The 19,479-nt window shown below is 47.1% G+C and overlaps 1 protein-coding gene across 1 annotated transcript in view; it reads right to left on the bottom strand.

The window, feature by feature from the left end:
- Window positions 1-19,479, bottom strand: part of BAZ1A (bromodomain adjacent to zinc finger domain 1A) — a 956,777-nt gene that overhangs the window by 430,605 nt on the left and 506,693 nt on the right. Inside the window, exon 19 of the mRNA XM_069638454.1 lies at window positions 950-1,092. Coding sequence (XP_069494555.1) covers window positions 950-1,092 — 143 coding nt within the window. The remainder of the gene's footprint in view (window positions 1-949; window positions 1,093-19,479) is intronic.

Genomic DNA, 19,479 nt, shown 5'->3' with positions numbered 1-19,479 from the left:
TTGTCCCTGTGTGTGCTTGGCCGAGGATGGGGGTGTGACTGTCTGGTCCCACTAAACATGCATGGTGCCTGACAGTCTTGGTGTGTGGACATGAGTGAAACCCACAGTGGTCCATGATGGGATCACTGCTGGCTGTTTGAATGGTGCAGATCCTTACCACTGGTGGGTTTGGACTTACATCCAGCTAGGATTTGGGAAAATAAGGACACTCCTGCAGCCATTTCTTTAGATCAGCGTGGGGGGCGACTGAAGATCTGTGGACGACTCCTGATGGCACAAAGAGGGTTGTGATTTGAGGTACCCGAGAGCTTATCAGTTCAGAACTGGAGGACGAGAGCAGAATGCTATATCTTTAAGGGATCTACAGAGCATGCATAGGCACAAGCAGTCAAATGGCAGTTTATCACAGAAAATGCAGAGACAATTATATCAGAATTCAATGTTTAGGGTTTTGTCTGCTAACATGAGTAGTCCCTTAAAGCTTTTGCATGTTCTCGTATAGGGTGCAAACTATTCTCCAACTACATGATTTCCGCCTCCAGTCATCTGCAAGTAATGCACACCTACAGTCTGACTGAAGAGGTTTCGTCCCATTGAACTCTATGGACAAACTTTCAAAAGTTCCTTAAACTTACTCAAAACATTAACTTACATATTTAAATGGGGGAGGGGCAGCATTTCAGGAGCATTCTCTGAATTTTTAACGTACTCGGGACCTTCAATTACTAGTTCACTTTTTCAAATGAAAAAATGTGTGCATTGGAACCTGCTCATGTAGAAACACCAGTGTGTTCATGGCAGGGAATGTTATTTCTAACAACTGTATAGAGCACAGGACTCTGCACAGGAGATGCGTTTCTCTGGGCAGCCTATCAGGGTGTAGGTGTCTGTGAGAAAGGAGCGGTTTCAAGACGTGTCAACAGATGTGGGGGTGTGGGGTGCATTTTACCGCTCTTTCACAGAAAGCTTGGCTTGGTCCTCGATGTCCATCCCTTGGTCAACATAGCTTATGCCGTTCTCCTTAATTTCCTCGTCCAGCTGCTCATAGCGTCCGCTTTCAAGCGCTGCTCTCCAGGCATATCGATCAGATACCTGTAAAGAAAGAATTAGACCACTGAATAAAGATCACAGCCAGTAGTCCGAAGTCACTGTTTCCTCTCCCACAATTCACAGCGAGCAAGAAGCCACCTTCAGTCTCTTTCTTAGATTCTTTAATGCCATCAATTCCTCCATCAGTAAGGGACGCTAGTTGATCGGGGAGTATACCTTCACTGGCAAACAATTGTTCAAGAAGATATTTTTAACTTCTCCAGAAAGGATGGTAAGAGCTAGGACTAGCTAATAGCATTCCTAGCATTCCTAAAGAGTAAGAGATTGAAAGCAAAAGACTATTTCTGACTTTGCCAAATGAAGTGGTCCCTAGTCTTTCTACTGACCTTTTGGAGCCCAGAAATGCCTCACTTAAAACAGCAACTCATTTGGCTGTACCGCTTCGTTACAACATAAGGCAACCCATTTCTAGGCTGGGCTACTTCAAAAGTGACCCTTTCTGTACATGGGCAAGTTTACACACTTCAAGTTAGTCCGTATTATTGGCTGGTAGAAGATGTTTTTTTATTAGTTTATACCATTTTGTAGTCTTTATACAAGTATGTTACATGCAGGGTTCAACATTTCCACCAGCCATTGGCTATTGATATTTGACAATTGGCCAGTAAGAAATGGTGTACTGTGTGTATCTATAGAATTGAGATGACTAGTGACTTTTTATGGCTGGCTAGTAGCTTGCTGTTTGGGAGTTTAACAAAAGTCTACCTTAAGAAAGACTTTAGAGAACACTTAGGACACAGGACTCAAACTCTTACTATAGGCCTGAACCACACAAGCATGTTGGTAGCAATGGCTGAGCAGCCAGGCTTACCTTAGAAAGGAGAACAGGGCTGTAGGTGGTACAAATAACGTCTACAAATAGGCCAAAGAAAACTGACACACTTAAGTCAAATAATAATGGTGTATTTTGAAAACAACCTATGGAATCGCTTGATATCCAGTGAAACCACAAGATGGACGATAGCGTTGGTAAACCAAATTGACGCAATATTTCGACAAATCAAAGAGGAACATCCGTCTACCTAAATGACATCTGGAAATAAACAAATGACTGGTCTTCAGAAGCCACTCTTTACTCAGGAAACTTCAGAAATTGCACAATAGTAAGAAGAAGTTTGAAACTACGGAAATCGACCATTTTGATACATTTTCTTAGGATAACTCCTAAAGAAAAACAATTTAAAAAATGGTGTATTTTATATATACACACTAAGGCAAAATTAAAAGGTAAGTATTATAACACAATCCACATTAAGAACACCAATGCATTATTAACAGTAAGTAGACCACTTGCAAACATTTTTAGAATGGCAGTATGCAATTCAAAGGTAGGCAAGATACTTTTGTAATAACTGTTTCAGCTAAGATAAATTAAACAAAACCAACACAGGGTAAGTAATAATGTCACAGACACCAATACTTTAAAAGTCCATCCCTAACTAGTTATGAGTGTCTGAGTCAGTTTGGTGGGCAGAACAGGTATGGCACAGCTGTAGAAAGTTCAAAAGGTCAAAAAGTCCAGAGGAAGTCTGCAGGAACAAGGGTCAGGGACTTCACAGAAGTCTCCCGGTAGGCTCTGTTGGACTGGTCAGGAAAAGCCCCAATGAGAAAGAGGGGTTCACGTCGCACATGCCATATTTGTGAGTGGGGAGCGGCAAATTTGGCGAGATTTTGCAATTTTATGTGTGTAAGCAAAGTTTGTGAGAATGGGAATGGGATGTGTGTAACCTATAAGTGTTAATTTGTGTTTAAATTGATGCATCTAAGATTTGCACGCGACCTGCAGCAAGATAAATGGTAAAATCAATGCTACTTTTGGAGACGGATATTGGATTGCATACGGTATTTACTCTGCTTCAACTTGCCTGCAAAAAGACTTCCCTAGACTCTACAAACTAATCTAATATATGCTCTTTACTTACATCTCCTTTTAGTGCAATATAAAAGCCTTTACCTGGCTTTATTCATTCTTCAGGCGCAAACCTGCCTACTTATACGTTATAATAAAAGCGACTCCATGTGCGCGCCGAGAGAAGCCCTGTGAAGTCCCTCTTTGCCTCGGCGTCGCAGTGGGACTGAATTCACAGGCTCCTCGGGTGCGTTAGTGTGTCTAGCACTGTAATGTGCACTACTTTAAAAACTGGCATGCCAAAGGGCATGTTGCCAGAAAATCGACCAGCTGCCACAAGGGCGGTCGTCAATACTCGAAAGTGTTTCTTTAATCAAACTTCCACAACAAAAGACTCTCGGAGAATTCAATCAAGGAAAACTGGCATCAAAGATATAGTTTTGCCAGATATACGCAAATTTTGCAAAGACGAACCCGACGGTAACTATTACTGTACTTTCACCAAGAACAGATGTACAAAGTACTAATACATTTAAGAGTGCACAAGGGAAATGTAATAATGCTGAATGTGTGCATGATGGAGCGGCTCCTAGTGGTCGCCCTGTGTCAACTGGCGACCACATTAGGGAGCACAACTCAATCACGGAAAGTAGCCTGTTGGAGAATGTACCCCCTACGGCGCAAATGGACTCAAAGGGTCTGTTATTGCAAGGGATTCTGATGTTGCTGTAATTGATCCTAATCTATCTAATTCATGTTTTTCTCCTCATTTGCTCTGGGAAAATCTTTTAAAATCACCAATAATGTTCTCTAGTAGTGGTACGATCAACTCTAGTGCCAATGTTTCTTATTGTGTCTGTTAGGGAGAATTCTCTGTTTAGGCTGAATTTCCTAACCTAGTGAGTCCCCCAGCAGCTTTGCTGGATTTCTGGAGTTAGTTTTTTTCTCCTGCCAAGAGTGAGACTCTTTTCCTCGCACTCTTGGACATGATTTGGGGTATTCCTTTGTTGATCTATGTGTTTTATGGGCTATAGGGTCTTTTACTCCATAGGGTCTCATGTGTTTTTTCTATGTGTGTTACACAGCACCCTCGGTGCAGTAACACAGGGGTGTCCTAGGTGACCCCCACCATAGACTCCATACCCTGGGACTGACTACTGTCTCCCAGGGCATGTAAAGTCACCATTGGCTTTACTAGTCCCAAATTACTAACAGAACCAGTACAAACCATCATATTGTGGACATACTGGTAGGGGCAATTCGATTGCCCCTGGGTCTGTTGTTCGAGGGGGCACTGTCCCGTCCCCCCTCGTCGAGTTTTCGCTGGTGGCAGTGGATACTAGTTATATTCCTTAAGAATATTCTATATGGGATTTTCCCATGTATTTTACTTGCACCACTTTTTGGTGCATTGTTAAAGATACCGCCGTTTATTTATTTAATATTAATTCACCGGTAGGGTCTTTGTGCCAGAACTCGGTTTTAAAATGGCGTTTGTGTTCGCCTCTAACTCCAAACCAAAGGTCGAGCCCTTTGTTCCACTTTTGGCGGGCTTCTACACCGAAGCCCTATAAAGTGGTGCCACTCTGTCTGGGTACCACAGGGGGTGTGGGAAGGGGTTTAGGCCCCTTGGACTAAGTTGCCTTGCTAACACAAGTCGCACTCTTGCGTGATTGGCCCAAGTGGTGAGCCGCCCCGCTCACCACTTAGCATGTTTGATTGACAGCTAGGCTGAATGAATGGGGGCTTCTTGCATAAAAGCAGGGCTTTTGGGACTGGAACTTCAGAAGTCGCCACAGGACCTGAAAATCCAAAGAGGGAGAAGCTGAGCCGACCTGCTACGATGACACCACTGGTGGGGCCCTGCTGAACCGACTCACCGCTTCCCAATGACAGAGGAGATCTCCCTGCTGGAGAGTCTTCTTCCCTTGATTGGTGGGAACAACCAGTTTACCTTCTTTTTCGCTTCCAAGACGTCCAAGTGGTCGAATTGCCCGTGCCAAGCACCCCGGCAACCGGATAGCCACTTACCCTTGCACCGAGAATAAAAGGACCGCTACTTTTAATTGAAAACTCTGCAGTTGGTTTCTTCCCTGGCAGTGCAACAACCTTCTGCTTTCCTCCACGACGAGATCCTCTCTTCCCCTGGACAAAGCACCGACTTGCACCCGCTGCCAGGAACAACTGCCCCCGCTGGAGCGTTCTCACCATTTTAAGGTACCGTGTCCGCCAGGCCTCCCTTTCTATAGATTGCTACAAGGTGACAGTAAATCCTTAACCTTCTGGACTGGGCTGGCCATCTGACCATCTAACTGGTCCCTTTCTTTTGTCCAACACTGTTCTGAACCTTTGTCAAGACTTTGATGCACTTTTACCCGTGTGACCTTGGACACATTACTCGCGGATCCTCTTAAAGTGGGCCCGGCTTTCTGATCTTTGACTTCCCGGTTCTAACCTGCATTCTCTTACTGTGTTTGTGTTAAAGTGTTGGGACCTGTTTCTATCTATGCTTTGCCTTTCTCTCCCTTTTTAACCAAGTTATTAGAGTGCCATCTTCGTTAAGCGCTCACCGCTGTCTGAAAATAAGTGTTGCTTTACTTAAGACTTGTCGAATAACCGTTTAAGGGAGTGTATATCTTTTAGTGACCGTGTTTTTGACCTGCTTGATATTAGTGCCAGTGTGTTTACTAGATGTGTTTTTAAGTAAATAATTATATCTCTTTTACACCAAGCTCTGGTCAGTGTTTGCTTGTTCAATTGTGTTCTCCTGACCTATTGTGTATGCTCTGTATACTGCCAAACTCTTCTTGAGAGAAGTCTGACTGCTCAGGCACAGCTACCAGGTAAATCTGGGTGGTGCAGACTGCTACCAATTGGGTTTACTGCCAAACACCTTTAGTCTTAAATCTTTTGCAGTGGTCGCAAAGGGAACTGCACAGGTTTCTGTCTAACAGTGTCCCACCCCACGTAGACCCACTGCTATGCAGAAATCTAAAACTGACGTCACTTCCATGAATTGCAAGGAAAGTTGCGCGAGTCTAGTTGGAATTGCTTTAAATGCCATGCAGTTATCCTGGTCTACGTTAGCCAAGTTATTTGAAACACTTAACGGTAAACTCAATGAACTGGCGACACAAATTAAAAAACTTATTATGGCAACACAACATTACATCCATGATGCAGCACAAGTGCCCATCATGCCCTGCCTCCAAAATTACCTCCACTCTATGGCTGTCCTCCCCGAGATCTCTGAAGGTGCTCAGCCATTCAAGGCGGTGGTCTCACAAACGCCGGCGACAGGAACAATTCTTGCCATTGCTCTGCAGATTGACAAAACCATTTTCACTCCTCGCCCCAATGTGGAACTCGTGTGTCCTGATACTGGTTTAAATATTGAATCATCTCGCATGCAAAAGGGCCTGCGTCACATCCAGGAGGCGAGTGAGAAACCTTCTCAAGCTGCATATCATTTCTTTTCCAAAAAACACCAAGTGTCAATCTAAATCGACTTCCCTCACTCAAATGAAACTACAAAATCAATCTAAATTAAAGAATACTAATAGTGCCAAAACGTAACAATTCATCAAAAGACTGAATCCCCTAAACAAAAGTACAATTGCTGTGGCTCATGCAGTCGCTAAAAAATATCAGCAAATCATGCTTAATAAAGTCGCAAGACCGGTGTCCAAAGCATCAAATACACTGGTGCCTTATGCTCCTCTTTAGGACCTTGTTAAAGCAGCACTAGCACAAGGAAATCAGGACAACCAATGTAACCTTAACTGATTCAACTGCAACCAAATCACCTATTACGGATGGTAAACTTTGGTCTGCATTTAGCAGCAAAGCACTCCATCGTCAAGAAATTAAAAAAAACCATCAAATCCCATTCCGACCAATGGTGATCAGACTGATAATTTCCGCCTAACGGATCGCCCAAAGTTCATAGACTCCCAAGTGAAGACGCAACCTGAAAACTCTGCTCAACGAACTGCAGAGAACAAGCCTTCGCCTGCACCTAAACCAGAGCAGAATCCGCTGAATAGTTTGGAGAGTGCCCCAGATTCTCTTGACAATAACCAACAGTTCCAAAAATCTTTTGTCCAGTCTGGCAGCAATTCAATAAATGTCAAACAAGAACAGGCAAGCCCTTTTGGCTCAAGTTGCTCCAGAGATTCTGCAACTAATTCAATCAGTTATAAATACCGAACCCAAGCTGCCGACGAACATCTCTAGCCCTAATCCGATTTTCAAACAATAGAAAAACGGTCCCTTGGAGAACCATAACAAGAAATTACCAGCAAATTTCTCACTTAGGCTAGCTTGTAAACCCAGTCCGTCTGTCCAATATGATCTGAAATGGAGGTCCTTCTTGGCTATTTTCTGACATTCCCTTGCTTGAGGACATTAACACTGCTGACATTGCACTAGTAGAGTTCTTGTCGAAAACAAACCTGAACTCAGTCAGGATATGGCTGAACCCTAGAGTCATCCAAAACACCATATCGATGGCCAAAAAGAACACGTTACTTACCATATCTGGTAACGTTCTTTTGATGGAATGTTCCTCCGACATATTCCACATCTAATGTCCACAGCTGTGCTGCTTCGGAAAATTGTCGGCACATGGCGTCCTGCGTCGATCTGTTGTCCCTCGAGGGCCTCCGTCGAGGGTCGACGTCACCGGATGTTATATATAGGACGCACCACGCCCATTGCCTCAGTTGTAGTCTTTTCCCAGAACGTGTGGCACCAATCTCCTGCCAGTATTACTGCAGATAGCCTTGCAGAAACGTAAGCTGCAATCGCATAAGAAATTCAGTAAAGGGGCAGACTGGGAGGGCGATGTGGAATACGTCAGAGGAACATCCCATCGAAAGAACATTACCAGATATGATAAGTAATTTGTTCTTCGAGGGGATTGTGTCCTCCGACGTATTCCACATCTATGACAGACTCCCAAAGCAGTACCAACTTATGGAGGTGGGAAAAGAAATTACAATTTTTGAAATTTAGAATGCCCAATCAAATGGCTGAATAGAGGACTGCCTTACCAAAGGCCAAATCTTGCCCATGGATGTCCAAGGAATAGTGTCTCAAAAAAGTATGGACAGAGGCCCATGTGGCTGCTTCGCAAATATTGCGAATAGGAACGCCCCTCTGTAGAGCAGTGGAGGCAGCCACACCACTAGTAGAGTGAGCCCGGAAGCCTACTGAAGGGTCCTTTCCCGCCAAACGGTAACACTCAGATCGTCAAAATAAGCCATCTGGACAAGATCTGCTTGGAAACAGCCTGACCCAAGCGCATTTCAGCATAACCAATAAAGAGTTGATCGTCCACTCTGACTCCGGACATGCGTGAGAGATAGAAACTCAAAGCTCTCCTAGTATCCAACCTTTGGAGCCTCTCCTCTTCCTTACCAGGATGTGGAAGAGGATAAAACGCCAGAATAATCACCTTCTGGCTCAAATGGAATTCCGACACAACCTTCGGAAGAAAAGTAGGCTGCACCTGCAGGACAACCCTGTCCTTATGGAAAACAATAAAGGGTGGCTTGGCGGAAAGTGCCTGCAACTCACTCACTCTGCGTGCAGCAGTAACTGCAACTAAAAACACATTTTTAAAGGACAACAGTCGCAACGGACAAGAATGTAAGGGCTCAAACGGAGCTCCCATTAGGAACTTTAAAACCAAATTCAAATCCCATCCCGGCACCTGGGTAGGCGACGGTGGAAACACATTAGTTAGCCCTTTTTGAAACTGGGAAATCAAAGGGATCTTAAAATAAGAACATTGCTTAACTATGGACAGCGCCGCCAGGTAACCCTTAATAATACCCACTTGCAGGCCCTTGTGGGCTAAAGAAAGCAAAAAAGACAAAACCAAAGGAATGGAACATTGGAAAGGATCCACATTCTGTACCCTGCACGAGACACAGAACTTTCTCCAACGGCAAAGGGATTTCTTTGCAGGCCTTCTGGCCGAAAGCAACACCACCATCACGTCTTTGTGGATGTCCCAATTCTTATACCTCAACCTTTCAGATACCAAGCATGAAGGCTGAGAGACTTTACCTCCGGATGGAGAACACAACGTCCCTCCCGTGAGAGCAGATCGTCTTGGTAGGGAAGACGGCGTGGAGGGCAGCTGGAGATGTCTAGAAGGTCTGGGTACCACGCTCTACTGGCCCATGCTGGAGCAATGAGGACCATTCGGGAACCAAACCTCTGTAACCTCCTTAACACTTGCGGAATGACGGTGACTGGAAGAAACACTTACAGCAGTGGGAAGGACCACTTCACTACGAACGCATCCCCCAAGGCTCTTCTTGGGGGAAATTTCCGCGAGCAGAATCTCTCGCACTTCCGGTTGACACTGGTGGCGAAGAGATCCACTTGTGGGTTTCCCCAAAGGGCGAAGATCTCCAAAAGAACTTCCTGAGCCAGCTCCGATTCGTGAGAGCCCGTGCTCTGCCTGCTCAGATCATCCGCCACCGTGTTTGTCTCTGGCCAGATGAACTGCAGAGATTGAAATTTCCTGCTGGATGGCCCAAAACCAGAGCTGCATCGCCTACCTGCACAACTGGAGTGACCCTGCCCCCCCCCCCCTTCTTTGTTGAGGTAGTGCATGGCCACTGTATTGTCCATCATAATCAGGCCCCGCACAGATGGCAGAAAAGCCTTCAGGGCTAGCCTGACAGACCTCAGCTCTAACAGATGTAGATTCTGGACTCCAGAGGCGAACTTCTGCTGGCTGTCAACTTGTTGGCATGAGCACCTCAACCTGTGAGGGATGCGTCCATCACCATAGTCACCTGCAGCCTTGGTTGCCAAAAAGGTGCTCCCTTCATCAGATTGCCTTTGTCGGCCCACCATTGAAGATCCTGGGAAACCGAGGTTGGAATCTAAACGGGATCCGACACCCTGCCGGAGAACTGCGAAAACTGCATCTTGAGAGACCATTGCAGGGATCTCATCTGCAGCCTGGCCTCTGGCACCAAGAAAATGCAGGATGCCATGAGGCCGAGCAACCTCCAGAATTCGAACGCCGGGAGACTCAGGGCACGTTGAAACTTGTCCACCATCTGCAGAATGCGCTGAGCCTTCACCTCGAGAGCGGAACACTGCCCCAGGGAGGTATTGAGCACTGCTCCGATGTATTGTAGCCGCTGGGTAGGTGTCAAATGTGACTTCTTTAAATTGAGGGAGACGCCCAGCTTGTGAAGGGAGTGGCAGGTGACGGACAGATGATCCAGGGCTTGCTCGGGAGAGCGCGCCATGATCAACCAATAGTCCAGGTAGGGGTAGACGTGAACCCCCCCCCTTTCCTGAGATACGCTGCCACCACCCCCATCAGCTTGGTGAAGACCCTCGGGGCAGAGGTCAATCCGAACGGCAAGACCCGAAACTGAAAATTCGAGTCACCAACCACGAACCTCAGGTACTTCGTGCTTGGGATGAATCGGCACATGAAAATAAGCGTCCTTGAGGTTGAGAGACACCAACCAGTCCTGAAGTTCAAGGGCCTGGGGGACTTGAGAAAGAGTAACCATCTTGAACTTGTCCTTCCTGAGGAGCTTGTTCAAACCAGGCAAGCCCATGATCGGTCTCAATCCCCCGTCTTTTTTTGGGATCAAAAAATATGGGGAATACCAACCCTTGTTCCTCTCCGCTACAGGCACCAGTTTTATGGCAGCTTTCTCCAGCAGGGATAGGATTTCCTGCGCAAGGAGCGGATCTGGACTCTTCAAAGAGAGCTTCCCTGGTGGATTGTCGTGAGGCCTCTGCCGGAAAGGAAGACCGTAGCCGTGGGCTATGATCTCCAGAACCCACACATCTGAAGTAATGGCACGCCATTCTACAAGATGCAGTGCCAGCCTTCCCCCAACCGGCGAACCACGGGACATGGCCTCATGACTGAGCTGAAGTGGCTGCGGCAGTGCCTGAGGGCAAAGAGGCAACTGCCCGAGTGGCATTGGCACCTTGAGTACCTTGTTTTCCGCCTCTGGCACTCCTACGGTGGCCCCTTTGACTTGCACCACCCCTCGATTTACCAAAGGAAGAGTAGTATCGAAAGGAGCCTCCCCTCCATTGCTGTCCCCTAGGACGAAAAGTCGGAGGTTGGCGAACTGCAGCGCTCAACGGCTTTGCTGCAGCTTTGGAGGTCTGCAACCTCTCCAGGCTCTCGTCAGCCTTGCTGCCAAAAAGATGTACACCATCAAAGGGCAAGTTGAGAAGCCGGGCTTGTACATCAAGAGCAAACCCCGACTTCTGCAACCACGCAAATCTGCGCATTACAGTGCTCGCCGCCATGGACCGGCTGACACAATCTGCCATGTCCAGACCCAACTGAACGGATTCACACATGGTATCCTTGCCATCCTGAACGAGAGCAAGAAAACCATCCCGTTCCTCCCCTTCGGGAATATGTACAGCCGCCAAAGAGTCAATTCCAGAGTGAGTGAAACGTGCTAAGGCACACAGAGTTGGCTGCCTGTAACGCCATACCCCCTGAAGAAAACACTTTCTTCGCCCAGCCATCAAAACGCTTGTCGTCCCTATCAGGAGGGATGGTAGGGTACGATGCCTGCTTTGCTGGGGCCGTAGTCGTCTGCACCACCAAACTCCACCCCAAGTACTCTGTCACCCTCGACATGAGTCGCCTGTATGAAGATTCACCATGCGCACCAGGCTCAGGCCTGCCAAATTCAACCCCTGGGGAGGTATCAAGACCACTGGCGTCGTGCAAAGACTGACGCAGATGTTCCAAATGGCTATGACCAGATAACAGGTCATCGGGAACCTCATCAGGAACCAAACCTTCCTCCACCTCAGACATATAATCCAGAGGCTGGAACAAATCCCTGGAAGAGGGCACAGAAAAGGGCTCAAATACAAGCCTTACTGATTTCTTCAGGGCCTTCCTCGGAGTTTCCACTGACACCTCCGGTACAGTCTCCACAAAAGGCGTCGAGGGCGTCGACGGATTCGGCGTTGAGCATGGCACCGATGGCTGCGATACAGGCCTCGAGGGCGGAGCCCCGAGCGTGTCCTTAGACAGCCTCGGTGCCGATGACTTCCTCCGAGGCGGAGCCTGGAGAGAGTCCCTCGACGGACATGGCGCCGATGGCGTTAGAAGACCTCACAGGATCCACTGTTCGAGGGCGTCGAAGACCGGGACCTGGAGCGGGCATGGCTAGAGCGATCCACCTTGTCCGATCGGGACCTCGAAGGCTCCCGATGATCGCGCCGACCGCCCGAGCCCAATGGTGTGCGAGCGGTGGCCCTAGCACGTTCCCCGTCGGCTTATTTCGAAGGCGCGGACGGAACAGAACCCTGCGATTCGAAAATCGCCATGATCTCGTACAAAATGCATCCCATTCCGCAGGAGAAGAATGCTTGTTGGGACAAGCAACCTGCCAACGGGAGGAGTTCTTGGACGAGGACGGGGAAGGTGACCGATGACGGCACTTCCACGAGTGCCTCTAAGAGGCAAAGGAATGGTGGGAGCCACTCCGGGACCGAGATCCCCTGGACTTATGCCGACGACACAGAGTCGCCTCTCAAGTCGTCGGTCGAAAGCCCAGCAGATTTCGACTTCGGGGCTTGGACACCCTACCAACAGAAAGCTTCTTCCGCTCCTGCAAGGCCTTCGATGTTAACGACTTGCAATCGTCACAATCATCCGTGGCGTGGTCCTCACCGAGGCACCAGAGGCAGGCGGCATGTGGGTCCGTCAGCGTCATCTTGGAACCACAGTCCCGACACTTCTTGAAACCCAGCCACGGGGTAGAAGACAAAGACATGCATTCTTCACAAACAAGTTCGAAGAACCGATAGAAGTATTCAGAAGAACGACGCGCGGAGATCTCCGAAGCCAACACGTTCGCGGAAAAAACAGAACTGAGGCTACGGGCGTCATGCGTCCTACTTATAACATCCGATGACGTCGGCTCGATGGAGGCCCTCGACAGCGTATCGAGGCAGGACGCAGACGCCGAAAACTTTTCCGAAGCAGCACAGCTGTGGTGATTAGCTGTCAGATGTGGAATACGTCGGAGGAACCAATCCCTTCGAATTGGATGTTCTGGTGGGGCGGTTGGAAGAGTATCTGGTGAATCTTTTTGGGGAAGCTCAACGCTGCTCTGAGAGCATTGTTTTGTAGGTTCTGGATTTTATTAGTGATGTATTTATTGGCTCCTATGTAGAGGGCGTTACAATAATCTAACTTTGATAAAATAAGGGCTCTAGCCAGGGTCGTGCAGCTGTGAGGGGAGAGGAAGGGTTTGGCTGCTCTGATAAGTTTGCACGTGTAGGCTGTGGAGGAGGCCAGGGAGCTGATCTCTTTTACAATGAACTACCATGATTTTTCCCAACCACAAACTATTCGTAGCTCTGGTAACGTTAAATCGCGGGAGCGATGTTTTTAAAGATGGCATCTGAGCCCCCTCTGTAAAAACAGGTCTGTCTTTTTTCGCCATTTCTTTTTGGAAAGTGCCTTCTAGAGTTTGTCTTTGCGCGCCAAACCTAGTTTGATCTCTTCGTTTATTCGCCTGTGGCGGGCTTCAGGAGTGAAGACCGTCTCTGGTGCCAGAGTGTCTGGAGTGGGCAGGAAGTGAAGGAGGTGCCCGAAACTCCCTGTGCTTTGTCTCTGAGGAGACTCAAATGCACTCTGTGGTGATTGGCTGGCAAGGACAGCCGTCCTGCTGGGTGAGTGATAGCTAGGCTGGAATGAATGGGAAAGAACTGAATAAAAGGAGAGTCTCTTGGCTTAGAAGGCAGAGTCGACCACTGGAACGAAAGAACCGAAGATGAGCTTGAAGAGGACAGCTGCTGCAACTCCTGGACCGTTTGTTTGCCCGGTGAAGCCCTGCTGCAGGTCCGAATCGCCAAGTTCACCTCAACAGAGAAGCCCCTACAAGGACGGCTTCTCCCTTTGAGTTGGTGGGACCAATCAACTCAACAGTAAGCCGTCTGGACAACTATCGCAGAGCGGATTGCTGCAGCTCAGGATTCCTGAGTGCTGCAGGAAAGCGTATAACCAAGGAGAGGGACACCAGGTTGTGTGCGTTACTTTCAGCCACAGGAATTGAAGTTTGCCCGTTGCAAGCTTTTGACCAGTCCCAGTGCAGTACAGGAGTCTGACGTCCTCCCTCTTGTCCCACGACTGAGGCACAGGAACAGCGAGATCTGCAGGAACGGCTGGGAACAGAAGTCATCAGCTGCACCTTTTTCTTCATTGTAAGGTACTGTGAAACGAGACAGTACTTCCCTCTCGCGGCAAAAGTGCTTGAAACTTTTGCAACTCGCAGGCCTAATCAGCTTGTGACCAAACATATGATTCTTCTTTTTACAAACTACTTCTGAGAACTTGTGCAGAGACTTTACTTTAAAAGCAGAGGAGAGGAACAGTAATTGTGTTATGCTGTATATCTAAGATATATAAAGAGTAATTGGATTTTGTGGATTATAAAGGGGAGCTAAGAATACCTTATATTTACAGGCTCAAGAGACGGAAAGGGCACACGCTATAGTTCCATATCGGAGCATTAAGGATTCCTAAAGGCAAAGACAGTTAGAAGAGTGCATGTCAAACTCCCAGAGGGAGTGATACAAAGAGAGGAGTTACATTTACTGAGACAGTAAAGGAAGATGTGCGCAAGGGGAATAAATATATTAGGATACATTACTAACAATCGTATTTCTGATGTTTGTATCTGCTTAGATTCACATGCTATGCATAGGCGGACATCTAGTGGAAGCTGAGGAGTATTAGAGTTGCTGTTTTCGAAAAACTTGTCAACAGGGCGTGCCAGTAATACTATCCCGTGTCTGACGTTCACTGTACCCAGTGTTCTTCACGCGTCGAGGTCCCTCAGATTGCTTTGTTTCTGACATGAGGTAGCATGAAGTGTATCACGAGTACAGGTGCATCCAAGCAGACAAATATCAGAAGCTCATGTAACATCTATGCACATTCTCTCAGGGGAGGAAGGGTGGGCGCATGTGAATCTAAGCAGATACAAGCATCAGAAATACGATTACGGTGAGTAATGTATCCCTTCTGAGTCTTGTGAAATCTACTTTGATCTTATGCTATGCATAGATTAGCAATCAGTGTTAGGAGAAGGTGGTGGGTTGTGAGAAGGAGCAACAGCAAATAGATGTTTTAGAACCGCTTGTGCCACCTGTTTATCTCCTTTGGAATGGGTGTCAATGCAGTAGTGCTGAGTGAAAGTATACTGAGCTCCATGTAGCTGCTTTGCAAATGCTGTCTAAGGGGACATTTGCAATAAAGGCCAGAGTAGCGCCTGTGCTCCTTGTGGAGTGAGCTCTTGGTGTGAAAGGCAGTGTCTTGTTTGATAATGAATAGCATAGTTGTATACATCTTACTATGCATCTGGAGATGGCATTCTTGGAAATGCGGTCTCCCTCTCCGCCTGGTGCTACGGAGACAGTTGGTCTGTTTTTCTGAGCGGTCTGGTCTTGTTTACATAATAAAGGACCGCCCTCATCACATCCAGTGTGTGGAGTTTTACCTCAGCTGAGCTAGTTGGATTCAGAAAGCAAGCCAGTAGCTCAATGGATTGTAGGAGTGAACCTTGGATGTGTTCGTAAAACCAATTTGTCTTTTTGAAGGATAAAGAAAGGGTCCTGCACGAGCTTGCAATTCACCAACTCTTCTTAAAGTAATAGCCACTAAGAAGGCAGTCTTGTATGTCAGTTTAAGACTTCACTTATTCATAGGCTCGAATGGTAGCCCCATGAGCTTAGCGAGTACAACATTGAGATCCCAGCCTGTCGGTGGGATTGAAATTGGAGGGTGGCGTCTCTTTAGCCCCTCCATGAATGACTCGGAATCTTACTCTGAGAGGTGGTGTATGTTGATAAAGCCTCAAGGTGGACCTTTATGGAGGTGAATACTAAAGCAGAGTCTAACAAATGCAGCATATAATTTAAAATGTGGTATGGAGTACATTCTATGGGTTTGTTTAGACTGGCAACAAATTACAAATCTCCTCCACTTGTCGAAATAACAGGGTCTGGTGTTTGGTTTTCGTGCCACCTTGAGGATATCCATACACCGCTGTGTTAGATTAAGATGTCCGAACTCTAGGATTTCAGGAGCCATGCTGTCAAGTTCAACGAGTGTGGTTGAGGGTGCACTGTTATATATCGTCCGATTATTAATATTGTCCTAATCCATTATGCATTTGTATTAAAACCTGCAGTTAATTAGAATTGACTCCAAACGCCATTTTGGAAAATATCCTCCATCTTGATTCTAACTTCTGCTATCTGTTCAGTAATGATTAACCATGTTTTCAGCTGCCAGAGCAGAAACGACCTTTGAGCCTATGTCAACACTGGGGCTGGCAGAGCAGACTATTTGTCCTGTGCAAACATACCTTGTAGTCAGAATGAACTCTCATTCAAAGTGTTATCAATGTCTACAAAACTCATCCTCCCTCAAACAGTGATATACAATGCATGTAAACTAATGTGGTGTGCTTTTGAAGGAATCCTTTGTACATTTCTTGAAACAGGACTTACTCTAAAAACTAAAGATCCACACAGCTGACCACAACAAAGTTTGTCAGTATGTTTAAGGAACCTTGGAGCCAAAGTGAACTTCAATTTAAAGTGTTGTCTGCATCAATAGCCTCGGCCATATTCAAACTTAAGAACTGAATGGTAGACAAACTAGAACTATGTGCCTTAGCAATAAGCTATTGAATTTGTTTCTTGAAACTAGGATCAACCTAAGCTGGGAACCAACACCACCATTGAATCTTCAAGGATGGGACAACATGTCAAAGGTACAAACCAATATTGTACATTTGTTATGTGAACTGGGCACAAACCCAAATTTGTAACATATTAGTTTGGAGATGAGCTGGGCTATGCCCAGGACTGTGTATAAATACTGCATGTTTTGTGATGACCAGTACTCACTCCCCTCACAGTGATTTCTGGTACACACTGTGAGGTGTTGGGAGCCAGATAGCTATCTGCTTTGATATTTGAATCAGTACACAATACATTTTTGACTTTGTGACTGGCGGATTCAATTTTTGGTGTTACTAAGCTTTGATATTCCTTGCTTGATCTTACAACACCTGCATGGGGCGCATGCGCAGACCTCCATGTGGGACCAGGTAAATGCACAATGCCATGATGCCTAGTAAACGCATTGCTTTGCGTACGCTTATCTGGCGACCGGCTTCCTACAGAGTTATTTGCTGTAGCATGTTTTGAACCCTTTCCATAGATGGAAAGGCTAACCCTGCATGCGTGTCGAAGACCGCTCCTAGGTACTGTTTTGTTGTGTTTGGGCTTCCCTTTCTCGTTTATTCAGAAGCCCAATTGGAAGAGAAGGTTTATGGTTCTTTGTGTGTTTTGCTTGCAAAGATGGGGCGATTCCCATATAATCAGCTAGTCGTCCAGGTAGGGGTACAATGGGATTGCCTCCTTGCGCAGGTGCGCTGCCACCACTGCCAGTACCTTGGAAAATACCCTGGAGCAGATCCTATTCCGAAGGGTAGCACTTTGAACTGGTAGTGCTGGTTTGCTATTTTGAAACGCAAGAGTCTTCTGGGCGCAGGGAACATTGAAATATGAAAATAGGCATCTTTCATATCCAGTGTTGCCAGGCAGTCTCCCCGCTTTAGCAAAGGGGATTACTTCTTGTACCGTAGTCATGCAGATCTTTTGTGGCTTTACATAAGTGCTTGCAGGGCGCAAGTCTAACACTGGGCGCATAGACAGATCTTTCTTTGGCACAAGGAAGTAAGTTGAATAGATGGCCTTTTTTACCTCATTCGCAGTTCTTTCCCACTACTGTTGATAGCACTCACTGGTCCATGTTTATTCCCTCCCATGTATGGGTAAAGTGTGAAATGCGTACCCCCTACTGGGGAGGCATGGGAGGGGACCTGAAGCATGCTATCATTGATTAGGAGGTGTATCTCCACCTCTAGATGTGGAAGACATCCCCCGGCCGCGATATGGCGCAGGTCTCTTTAGTGACGCTGTGAGGCTTGGCCCTGGTTGTTATTCCAGGAAGAATTGACCCTGGCCATAACCGGAGGCCCTTTGGGAATTTTGGCCACGAAACCGGCAGAAATTTGTTCCACACCTCTGGCCTGGTATTTTGTTGGTCAGCTAGCCCAGAGAATTCAGGATGTCTTATTCCTATTTGGCTGCCTTTAGGGCGTCTCCTACAGCTTTACTGAATAAGACTGTTGGTTCCACCGGCATGTTAAGTAGCATAGCCTGGGTCTCTAGCTTAAAGCCAGACTGTAGCCAAGCGCGGCGCTTGATTATGGTATCTAAAGCGATAATTGTGCCTGCATTATCTGCAGCATCTAGATTATTTTTAAGAATGCAGCTGCAAGTTGCTTTGCCGTCAGCTGCTACCAGGGCTAGTTGACACTTTAGAGGTTCAGGAGTATAAGCTATCTGTCATGATCTCTGCTTCCAAAAGGTCAGGGTTTTCCCAACTCCCTTGGAAGCAGATCCATAACCCAGGTTCCGAGTGCCAACCAGTCCCTATTGGGACCTTTTGGACCCAGTCCTGGCGCCAGTGGCACCAGGCTCATAAATATGCCCAGTCCCAGCGCCAGGCTCATAATGCTTGGGTGGACTTACCTGCAGCAGACCATGCTGCTTACTTGCCTGCCAGTTGAGTCTCTGATCCTCTTCTGTTTGGAACTACTTTTCCTGTTGGGTGGGGCAGGAGCCACTCCCTAGATTCAGAACACTGGAACTCTTCTGGAAAGCAGGAACTCTTTTCTTACCTAGGCGTGGCTGTGGAAGGAGACACCTAAGCACTACAGGAGGCTATTTAAACCACACCCGATGGATGAATCTTGCTTTGCGTTATTCTGCATCCTCAGCAGCAGAACGCTCACCGTGTCTTCTGCATCTGATCCTGGGCCTAAGGAAAAAGGCTTACCATTCTGAATCCAGTCTTCAGCAACACCTATAAAGACAAGAAAGAACAGGTTAGCATTACGGTCTTCAGTGACAGCTCTTCACTTACCTGGTCCATCGGCTGTCACCAACGCCTCGCGATGCATTCCGGCATCTGAAAGACAAAAGCTTACCAACTCTTCGCACGCTCCGGAGGCCTTCGGCGCTGCATCCCGCATCTGAAAGATAAAACAAGGTGCGTTTAAAGACATTGGGGAACTTTAATACTCACGTGCCATTACTCCTTTCCACATCTAACCCAGTGGGTATTCCGGCACCCTGCAGCCGCCCCGAACTTGTACCTGCAAAATAAAAAGACAGTTAGAGCGCATCGTGAAGCAGGCAACAAGCGCTTACTTACGTGCTTCCGGGCGCTTCTATTCATCACACGGGCTCCATCTTCAACTCACTTCAGCCCGCCATCCGCCATCGCCGGAACCCTGCAAAACAAGAGACATCATTACTAAAGACTTTAAAGACATTAGAATTACTCGAAACCAGTAAACGACGGACAGCAGTCCTCTGAAGTCAAGAGGCCTGCTCCC

Source organism: Ambystoma mexicanum, chromosome 14 (assembly GCF_040938575.1).
Source record: "Ambystoma mexicanum isolate Mex_15411 chromosome 14, UKY_AmexF1_1, whole genome shotgun sequence".
Taxonomy (NCBI): Eukaryota; Metazoa; Chordata; class Amphibia; order Caudata; family Ambystomatidae; genus Ambystoma; species Ambystoma mexicanum.
Note: the sequence above shows the minus strand (reverse complement) of the source record. Positions and strands in the feature narration are given on the sequence as shown.